Source organism: Elephantulus edwardii, unplaced genomic scaffold (assembly GCF_000299155.1).
Source record: "Elephantulus edwardii isolate Elephantulus edwardi_28Jun2011 unplaced genomic scaffold, EleEdw1.0 scaffold00001, whole genome shotgun sequence".
Classification (NCBI taxonomy): Eukaryota; Metazoa; Chordata; class Mammalia; order Macroscelidea; family Macroscelididae; genus Elephantulus; species Elephantulus edwardii.
This window is the reverse complement of record NW_006399751.1, coordinates 15,542,407-15,553,797: the sequence shown is the minus strand read 5'-3', so window position 1 is coordinate 15,553,797 and position 11,391 is coordinate 15,542,407. Positions and strand designations below refer to the sequence as shown.

At 36.2% G+C, this 11,391-nt stretch overlaps 1 protein-coding gene across 1 annotated transcript in view; it reads right to left on the bottom strand.

Annotated features, from left to right (window-relative positions):
* Positions 1-3,363: 3,363 nt before the first annotated feature.
* Positions 3,364-11,391, bottom strand: part of GTF3C3 (general transcription factor IIIC, polypeptide 3, 102kDa) — a 37,841-nt gene continuing 29,813 nt past the window's right edge. The window contains exons 15-18 of the mRNA XM_006878742.1: positions 10,811-11,001; positions 8,711-8,835; positions 5,334-5,486; positions 3,364-3,667 (exon numbers count right to left, since the gene is read on the bottom strand). Of these exons, the coding sequence (XP_006878804.1) occupies positions 3,545-3,667; positions 5,334-5,486; positions 8,711-8,835; positions 10,811-11,001 (592 nt within the window). The 3' untranslated portion in view covers positions 3,364-3,544. The remainder of the gene's footprint in view (positions 3,668-5,333; positions 5,487-8,710; positions 8,836-10,810; positions 11,002-11,391) is intronic.

The following is an 11,391-nucleotide window of genomic DNA, read 5'->3' as shown; positions in this document are numbered from 1 at the left end:
AGAAAAAAAAAGGTATTAAAAAAAAAAGATAAATACTGCATACTGCCTGTAGAACAGGACTGATAATAGGGGTTTGGAGGAAATTAAGAAAAGAGGGGATAAATAATGTACACAGCATTGAAAAAGATGAGGGTAGAACTATATAAAAGGAATATATGATTAAGTATTATTGGCATGGCAAGAGTCCAGAATAAGAGTTGCATAGTAAAGTGGCAGGGGGTGGAGGGGACTGTATAAAAATGAAAACTTTTTTTCCAAAGAAAAAAGTGAACTGGGGGTGGGACAGGGAAGAAAATGTGTAACAATGAATGAATGGAAATAAAATGTCCAAATCTATTAATACCAAATAAAGTATACATTTCTCTCCAGTTGGTACCAATTCATCAACATGCATTTTCTGGGTTTGGAGATCTGGCGGCTTATTTGAAAGGAATTGCACTGCAAATGCAAAGGTACGCAGTTTTAATCCACCAGCTGCTCTGTGGAAGAAAGAAGGGCAACTGCTATCTGTACAATCTCCGAAAACCCACTGCTGAGTCAGCTATGAGCTCGTTCTGATTTGACAGATCACAACAAACCACCTAAAGATCAAATAGCCACACTTCTCCATTCAATCCTTAAGCAAATTGCAACAGATATTCTCAAATTCAAGTCAAAGTCAATGCCATCCTGTCAGCAGACTCCAGTAGGTTTCCTGAGGATGTAAATCCAATGATAAATAAATAAATAAATCTCTTTCCAGTAGAGCTGTTGGTGGATTAAAGCTGCCACAGGTGGGGACTATGGGATCTGAGCAGCTCTCTTCATACTATGCCGCCAGAGTCCCTATCCTCCAATCAACTCTGCAGAAATTCAGATATATTCAAATTAGATGTAAAAGCCTCCTAACTTTTACAAGCCAAACTACAAGTATAAGCCTTTCCAAACAAATAGAGCAGCTCCTCTGATAGTCTTTGAAATGCACACAAATCTGCTAGATTCATGCTAGGATCAATATCAAGCTTAAGAAATTCCAGAACTTGGAATTCCAGTTTCCCACTTTTAAATTTTAGCTCATGTGATAATTTTCTTCTTCGGAAAACCTTAAACATTGCAGCTTCCCATTTTGTAAACATAGGTAATTCTGAGGACTATGGACCAGAAAATTCCCTCAGCAGAGCTTCTCAGCATGAACTCTCCCTTTCCTGTGTGCTTCTGTCTTGTTCAGCTGGAACCGGATGCTGCCTATACTATTAATACTGCAGCATTAGGTATAATAGAAGAGGCAGTATCTCAATTCTAAAATTTCCAGAGAGAAAACTCTTAGTCAACTCACCAACTTAATTCAGGAGCAGACTCCCGCTCACCCACCTGGGGCCACTGGAAACCAATCTCATTGCCTCAAGTGGCTGTGAGATTATTGCTGGGTGAAGGTGCGAGTGAAAGCAGCCAATGTGGGCTTTCAGAACCCCAAATGAAGTATTCTACAGAGGTTTTTAAAGAAAGGTCTGGAGTTATTGGGGGGAAGAGGAGGAAGGGGAAGGGAACCACCAAAAATTTAACCCAGAATTTTTAAAAGCTCTACCAGTTTTCTCTCTCCTAAAATAAACTATGCTCAATATTTTTTTACTTTAAAAGGAACATATCTATGCAGTACTTTTTGTTGGTGACCTTAAAACATGCTACGTAATTATCATACATGAAACAGAGATACTATCACCACCTACCTTGCTAAACTCCGAGATAATGCATACGACATATACAGCATGATTGGCAAGCAGCAGCAGTCTGCAGGAAGTTCTCAGCAAACTGCTAGGACTTTAAATGCTAAGCAAATGCCCCTCCCCCTTTAGAAGACAGCTACAGATTTACTCTAAACTCCAATGCTATTCAGCAGATCGTGAGTCACAGCCCATCATCATATAGCAGATAGCAAGTCACAGCCTATCATCATCTCCTCGCTTTGAGTGGGAACTGACTCACACCTGCCCCTCCGTTAGGCACCCAAGGCTACACACTGCATGGAAGGAGACTTCTCACCGTTCTCCTCTGGAACCGATGGTGGATTCGAACCACTAGAGTGCTACCTTTGGGCCAGCAGCACAGCTCCCTATGGACATCACACCAGAGCTCTCGGTGAAGCACAGCCCAGGGAAGCTTTAACTCGAGAAATTTTAAATACAGTGTACTCCATTTCACAGTAATACAATAGAGAAATCGTAATTAGCTTTAGTATTATCTGTAAGTAGCATAGAATAAAAAGTATTTCTAACTACTGACTTTTAATTATAAAAATGAAATATTAAATATATTAATATTAAATATTAAATATATTAACAATAACACACAATCACCGTTTACAGTTTACCATGTTTTTTATTGAATATAAATCCTGATTCTCAACTAGAGTATATGCATATGAATAGTAGTTAAGAATTCCTCAAAGTTCCCACTCAACTTCTTTAATCCTAAGTTCCCTGTTTGTTTCCCTCCCATTACTGGACTGGTATTGCAGTCACTATCCACACTTACTACAGCATTTCTTTTCCCCTAAAAGCAGTTTTTAAACTAATTATATTTCTAACACATATTGGAATCCTAGATTCAAGAACAGACAGTGCTGGAGATGAAGAAATGATTTTACTAATCTTATCTACTTTTTTACAGCAATACTTGATTCCATGCTTTACTGACAATACTTTATTCCAGGAATACAACTTCTCTCATGTCTCCTACAATCCTAGTGCTCTGGAGATGGAAGCCATGTCAGGTTATTCAACATTATCTATTCTTTTTATTTCTTTTGCAAGAAGCCACAAATACATGTTTTCTGTTTGCTTTCTATCAGGTTGTCTAAATGAAGCCTAGTCTCTCCTAAGTCGCAGTCAAAGATACACGCAGGTGAAGAATATTCATTACTACCACATAACTACAGTTACATCATTTTCCAGTCTTTATAAAGCATCTCAATGTGTTTTTCGTTAACACTCCATTTCTATGGTATCTGAACAGTTGCTCCAGGTAAAAATAACAGAACTAAGAACTGGATGGGTGACAAAAAAATGATGAAGCATGTGAAAATGAAACAAAAATTTCTTTCAACCATTTTCTTTAAAGAACTGTCCTGAGTAGTAATTGCTTCTGGAGCCAGTAATGCCTGCAGCAAGCACAGTGAGAAATGAAAAATCTTGGACTGTCTGGGTCATGACTTTACTACCAGCACCTAGCATAGTGCCTCGTACACAGATGGTGCTTAGTATATACTAGTAAATGCACAGATGAATGAGTGGTGTGAGAAAAGAAAGAAAAAAAATAACAGTTTATCTCTGAGAAAAACTTTCCCACAGAATGCAAAAGGGAAATGAACAAAATGCAAATACCTGGAGGAATAATAGCTTTACAAATACATCAAAATATTTACAATCATATATTCAAAAATCAAACATGCTGTTAGATAATTCTGAAATTATCATTTCGACTTTGGGCGTTAAGAATAATAGCCTTGAGGACAGCAGGTTTGGTCCACACAGTAACCACCCAGTGCTCCGTTCTCAGCTGACATGTTTTATACACATATGTAGGTATACAAAAGCTTCCGTGCCATTGCGATGTTCCCGCTGCTCTGGTAAATGAGAGCCAGGTTGTAGGCTATATCTCTTCGCAAGTCTAACTGATCAACTTCTATACCCTATGGGGGAAACAATACATGATTTCTTTTTAATTTCAACTAGGATAAATTTTATGACAAATAGTTTCTAAAGAGCAATTAAAATTTAATACTAATAACACTATAAGCATATACATAGGATTTAAATTTTTATCAGATGGCGACAATTCAGTTGACCATTAAATAGCTGTATCACCATTTTTTAAATCTCTAAACAAGTTAAACAAAAAGTATTCCTAACAGCAAAAATTTAAAAAGTTGAATGAAACCATAATCTCAAGTGTGAAATGACTTTCTAAAATATTAAATGAAGTAGAAAGAAAAAGATGAACAGCTGTAACTACAACAGACCAGAGCAGGGAAACACCTAACATACATGGAAAAAAGCATATAAATAACCAGGCTTAGAAAGGCATGTGTCAATTAATGACAGTAATTACCTTGGTAATAACATTGTTTCCACCAATAATCAAGCAATGAGTTCAACAGGATAGATTAGATCCATATTTCTAATCTTCCCCAACAAAAAATTTGGGGATCAACTTAAAAACCTGCCAAAGTTAACATGTACACCGGGGCACAATGGCTGCCATTATGGTTGCTAACAAAAGGTCACTGGTGCACACCAGCAGTTCCATGACAGAAAGTTAGTTCGCTCCTGTTGTAACAGCCTAGAACTCCTACGTGATCTGGAATAGGTTCAGTGCAACAGGTTTGGTTTTGTGGTAAGCAACTCAATTAGCCAGAAAAATAAAGGCATCTATTTAATAAAAAACACACAAGTGCAGACATTTCATGAGCACAATTATAAAAGTATGTACTTACTCAAAGACTAAAGGACATAAGAGAAAAAAGTTGTGATGGAATATGGAGATTATGAAAGAAATGTTTTTTTAAAACCGCTATAAACTACTGATTTAAAATACATTGTAAAAATGAATAAAAGTACTCAAAAAAAATGAATAAAAACACTCAAAAAAAGGAATAAAAATACTCATACTTTTTGATTCTACTTGTACAAAACAGGCAAATGTATAGAGACCAAAGCTTATTGGTGGTTAGCAGGGAGGAGGCAGGGCACAAGGGAGAGACAGCAATCTACTTAAGGGGCATCAGTCTGTTAACTTCATGTGTGGCAACAGTGGTAACAGCTGCACAACATGATCCATGTAATCCATGCCACTGAATTACACATTAGCAAATGCAACACTGGGAAATACTTTATAGCAGAAGGGGGAAAAAAGCATAGTTAAATACAGACTACTATAATAACATAACTATATTAACATAACTACTATAGTAATATTTTAACTTTGTATTATTTTGCAAGAAACAAAGTTCTAGATTAATGTTTTTATATTAATGCTTAATAAAAAATGTTCATGTGACACTTTAACATGGAGATGAACAATGGCTACAGTTCTCAGCACTATCAGGCTTCATGTCTGCTGGTTTGTACCTGAAATGATCATAACCATTAATTGCATGCGTGCTGACATCCTTGCTGATCAATTTCTAAAGCTAGGATGTAAAAAGCTACATAATAGTGGAGCCTGCGTTAGGGAAAAATATATTTTATTATACAGCAATATTTTATTTCTGTGGCTGGAAGACAACACTTAGCAAACTATATTTATTTACAAATGGAACGAAGTGACTCCAATTTTTAAAGTAAATCAGACAATACCTCGACAACGAGTGGAGGGAGCTCCAGGGCCTTCTGATAATAGTGGATTGAAAGATGAATTAGCCCCAGCTGGTGAAGGCCACGGCCCACATTGTAGAATGATTCCTGGCAAGGTCCACGGAGATTTAGGTATCGATTAAGAAAGGAAAAGCCCTTTAAAGAAAAAAAAACCCAAACCACTGAGTCAACAAATATGTATGGATTAAAACCATCATCATCATCATCATCATCATCAAATGTCTGAACTAGTCTGCCCTCAAGAACACACACATAGCCCTGTAATGAGGTGTGTCAGGCGTGGTGACTCTTCTGAGGCTGTAAAACCTTTTGAGGGTTTCTTCCTCCTTTTTAAAATAGAAATAATAGTCACAGGAAACAGAGTTAAATGCTACAATTAATTGCCAGAGATTCACCATGATCAATAAGATCAAAAGATACATACATTGGCTTTGGTGATATTAAAGGAAGTAAACATTTAGTTTAAGATATTTTTCTAAAAGTTGGAACAAGATATAAAGTGTGGGCTCTTACAGTGATATTTTAGAAAAGTTTATTCTATGAACAAATTGACTTTTGTCTAACCTTTCAAAGAAAATGTTTTCAGGTCAAAACACATGGGTTTTTATATTTCCTTCTGAGAAGCTTATGACTCAAATGTAATGACAAGCCTCCCTGTGTCACAGCGTCCAAAGGGCAACCTGTTTCTTCCCTTATCCGCTTCCCCCATCACTGCAGCTGCAACTTTCATCAGGAGACTTTACCAGCTGCAGAGGTCCAAGTATCTTTACTTAGTAAGTAATAAACCACTAAAATAAATCAACTAATTTGTGAGTATAAACTGTAAATATTCCAGAGTAAACTGGTACATAATAAATTATCACAAATTTTCATTCACACATAAATTAGTAATTAGATAAATTATTTAGCATTAAATACATTAAAAATAATGACGTTCAATAAGGAAATCACACTTTCTCTGTAACTAAAGAACTAATTAAAAAATGGGAATATAAACTATTATTACCTATTAATAGCAGACAAACCATTACAGAGAAATATGAAATCATATTCAATCATAAATAACTTTTAAAAGAAAAAGTAGTCTGAGTGAACTGTTATAACTCAAGTGTATTTCCTTCTGATACAAAAGTGATAGTTAACTGCTCCATTTCAAGACATTTTTAACAAATTTGACAGTAATCTACTTATTTGACAGTAACAACTACTGACACTGTTGTTATTAGGGACCATCCAGTTGAGTATGACCCCTAATGACCCTATGAACGAGCACAGATGTGAACCCTGTGCTGTTCTGTGCCATCCTCATCCTTCCTGACACGAGTCTATTCTAGCTCCCTATGAAATAATTAATATATGTCACTTTTGCCTATTAGGAAAATAACATATAAGCCAGAAGAAGCTTTAAAATTTCTTGAAAATATTTTTTAAAATGTATGATTGCTGAAATGAGTTTTTTATGTTTTCTTTTTCTTCATATTTTCAAGAAATTTTATTATAAAAGTAGTAGCTTTTATAAATAAAAGTAGAATTAAGACAATGAATTCTCATTCACGCATGACCCGTCCCACCCATTTAAAACCTACCACTTAAATTTTTAAAAATATTTATTTCTCTTCTAAAGTTAAAGCTTCTTCTGGCTTATATGTTATTTTCCTAATAGGCAAAAGTGACATATATTAATTATTTCATAGGGAGCTGGTCTTTAAAATTTTGCTATCATTCTGGTAAAGAGAATGTCAGCCTGTGTACTCAGTGCCACATCTTCAGTTCTCAGAACATAGGAGGTACTAGAATCTATGTATTCTTCTTTAGTTTAGGACCAATCCTATATGACCTAATACAATAAAAAGTTACCTGACAAGGGAAAAAAAGCTTGGAGGAAGAAAGAGACAAACCACCATAATTAAGAAAGCAAAATTCAGGAGGATTTTTTCACAATGTTACTTTTTCCTTGTTATCATGGAAATTCTCAAATACAAAAAAATAAATAAAACACTATTAATGAACCACTATCACTCAGTTTCAACAATGTTTAACTCAAGACTATCTTTTAACCAATTAAGGTAAAAATGAAAATCAGTAACAATAAATCTTTATCAGATTCTGCTACTCTATTCCAGCTACTATTTTCTTTCCTTCTTTAAAAAAAGTGACTATATAGGGAGTTCTAGTGGTTTAGTGGTAAAAAGCTGCACTGCAGTTCCAAAAGCAAGTGGTTCCATTCCAATCCACTAGCTGCTCTGTGGCAGGTGCTCTGCTGGAGAAGGAGGGTCAATCTCCTCCTGTGCCAACTGGATTCAACTCAATGGTACACAACAAGAAGAAAAAAAAAGTTATTATTGTTGTGTTCAAGTGAGTCAGAACCAACCCATACCTGACCCTCCAGTGGGTTTTTAAAGGCAGTAAATAGCACAGACTGTCCACATTCCTCCTCCAAAGCAGCTGGTAGACTCAAACCACCTATCTTTGTGTTGGAAGGGCAGACAAACAGGTATGTCCTGAAGAGGGCGAAACCAGTTTGCTCCTTGGGAGGCAAAGATTTTGAAGTTCTGTCTCACATACTTTGGGCATGTCACCAGGAGGGACCAGTCCTTGGAGAAGGACATCATGCTTGGAAGAGCAGAGGGTCAGTGCAGAAGAGTAACACCCTAGATACGATGGACTGACACAGCAACTGTGGCAGTGGGGTGTCAGAGATGGTGAGGTCGGTTTGGGACAGGGAAGGTTCAGAGGCATTGTTCATAAGGTTGCTATAAATTATAATCGACTCAAAAGCATACAATAACAAACCACCAGAGCTCCTTAAGAACCAAGAAGAAAATCTAAAAAGAACAACTGGTTAGTGATACTGTGAGAAAGCAATTACATCTGTCATGCATTACTGCATGTAAACATTATTATTACACTTTAAAAAAAATCTCTAGTGCAGAGGACGGCTGGAGGCTTTAGGCGCTCCAGAGTGTAAGACAGCCTTCACATAGTTTCCTCCAGAATCCGCTCGTGTTTTTCCCCTCACAACTGGCTGTACATCCTTGCTGTATCCCTGGAATAAATCTTAGTTTTGAGTACAACTATATGCTAAGTCCTGTGAGACCTCTGATAAATGGACCAAGATGTACTGGGCAAGTTAAAGAAAATTATTAAGTATAATCATTTGTTGTTGTTGTATACCGTCAAATTGGATCCAACTGGCAGGGGAGAAAATTGCCCCTCCTTTTCCAGTGGAGCATTTGATGGATTCGAACTGTACGCCTCTGAGATTGCTCCGCAGCTTCTTGCCACTAGGCCATCACAGCCTCCCTAGGTATAATCATTTTTAAGGCACTTAAATTCAAGCACTGAGAATAAAGTATTACCTGCACAACAAGAGCATGTCTCTTTAATACATACTTCTGGGATGCCATGTGAATGAATGTCAGGCCTATACAGAGGCTATACAGTGGTTCATGAGGACGTGTACGAAAGGCTTGAACATACTGTCCTAAAAAATAAAAAGTGAGTATATATAGCGGGTCAACAACACATTTAATATTTTATGTTTTCAAGCTAAAACAATACTGATTTTTAACATATACAACTAGTAACATAGCCCATCACCTTAAAATAAAATCAACTAGGATGTATCTTAATTTGAATTTCAAACAATGTCTAACATACAACACAATCAAATCTGACTCATGAACATTTCCTGCCCATGAAGATTAATGGTAACATTATCTAGGTAGGTAAGTTCTTATTATCACTTTTTTTTTTAGATTTTATTTTAATAATTTTAATGAACATTTACAGAGACTTTGGATTTCCATTCATTCAATGTTGTACTTTTCTCCTTGCTCAGCCCTCCCCCCACCTCCAAGTTCGCTCCTCTCTTTGAAAAGTAAAATTCTTTCTTTGGTATACAATCCCCCAACACCCGTCCCACCGCCCCAAGTACACTCCACTATGCAACCTTAATTGTGGACTCACTTCTAAAAATAAATAATTCATCAGAAGTAGTGATAAAGTAGTAATGCCCAAAAAACAGCTTCCCAGAAAACTGAATAATGAAATAAATTTATTTTAAAACTACTAAGTGAATCTGCTTCAAGAGAATTCTTTTGTAAAACTAACTGATTTGTTTCATAAATTCAAATATGATGAATGATAGCAGTAATAAGAAAGATTTTATGTGTGGATTTTTTTTTAGGATTACAGATATTGTTTTTCCAAAATGGAGCATGGCTCTGTTTATCCTGATCAAATTAAATGTATCTATTAATTACACAAGAATTTTAGGTTTTGTTAAGTACTATCAGAAGTTTATACAATTCATATCAAAAATGCAGCCAAATTAAGTAGAAGAATTTAAGCAAATTTTTCTAATAATGAAATGATCTGTATAACTGACTGGTATCCTACTCCTAAAGGCACAAAATTTCCACAGGAGCAGGCATGATAAGAGTGTTATTTGGATCTTCATGTATTTATTTACTTCTGTGAAAGTTTTTATTTGGGAAAACAAAAGTATTATATTTTCTTAAATTAACAATTCCAGAAAGCACATACATCAGAGAAAAGTTTCAATATTTGATGTTTAAGGTAACTAGTTAAACAAAGATAAAACCATCAGGTATCCACAAAGACATGCATTATTAAACAGTCCAATTCACAATGTTTTCAGAAGTGAATCTCCTGCCTGTTTAGCTGCAAGAGAGTCAACTTTTGTTTGTTGATTTGCTTGCTTCTGATATATACTTATACCATAGGAGAAAAGATTCATGAACTTTCCCTGAGTCTAATTAGAATTATTGAGCACCATATACATAAATCTTAATTTTAAGACCTCTCCTAAAGGAAATGAACTACCAGTAAATCCCAATACCTTATTTTGTTACTATAACACATTAAGATCTGGTAGAAAAGCTTCCAAACTGATGAAAATGATTTTAGAAACTAAAGTGTCTGGGCAGGGCCAACAGCTGATCTTGAAAAAGAATTTTAAGACCTCTTTCAGGCTTCTAAAAGAAATGCTTAATAAAGAAAAAGCAACACTAATTTATACTATTACTGCTAACATTTACATAGCACTTAACAGTATGTTTCAGGCATTGGTGCTTATGTTGTTAATATATATATAAACAAAAAGCACTTGTCATTTCAATATTCTTTTACGTATACTCTTCAGTGACATCAATTACATTTTATGTATCATGTGTGCAACTAGCAATACTTTAATTCCAAATTTTCCTCTCATCTTTAATGGTATCACACACTGTTGAAGCAGTTTATATTGTTATAATCCTTAAAATAATCAAATAAGGTAGCTCTAGTTATTTTATCCAGTTTGAAGGTAAAAAGAGAGGTAATAATTTACCATGATGCAGCTGCTATTCAAAGCCAGAAGTTTCACTCCAGAGCGTATGTAGCTATACAACCACCACACATGTGCTTCCTAGTCATGTGCTAGATTTACTCACCAAGCGCATGCTTAAAACTTCCAGATACAAATGCATTGTGTCCATTTAAGACGCACAGAGCATGGTTTTCTGGGTTTTTCAGCATTAAACGGAGACAGAAGCGATGATGTCGTACATCTTGCGAGCGCATGGTAACTTGGTTGAACATGTTCCAGAGGTGCGGTTTATTGACATTTTCCATTACCATTATCCTATAATTGCAGAAAATGGATGAGAGGGGAAATGATGTAAAAAGAAAACCTTCCTACTAACCACAAGAAGAGCCCTCCAGCACTGCAATGCCCACACTAAAATGCCCCATTCTACAAGGGAAAAAGACAACATGTTAAGAAAGGTAGAGTGTCAGTGAAAGAGAGGCTGGCCCTACATGCACTGGACTGACACAGTGACTGTAAGAATGAGGCTGGCCCTACATGGGATGGACTGACACAGTGACTGTAACAGTGAGGCTGGCCCTACACGCGCTGGACTGACACAGAGACTGTAACAGTGAGGCTGGCCCTACATGGGATGGACTGACACAGTGACTGTGACAGTGAGGCTGGCCCTACATGGGATGGACTGACACAGTGACTGTGACA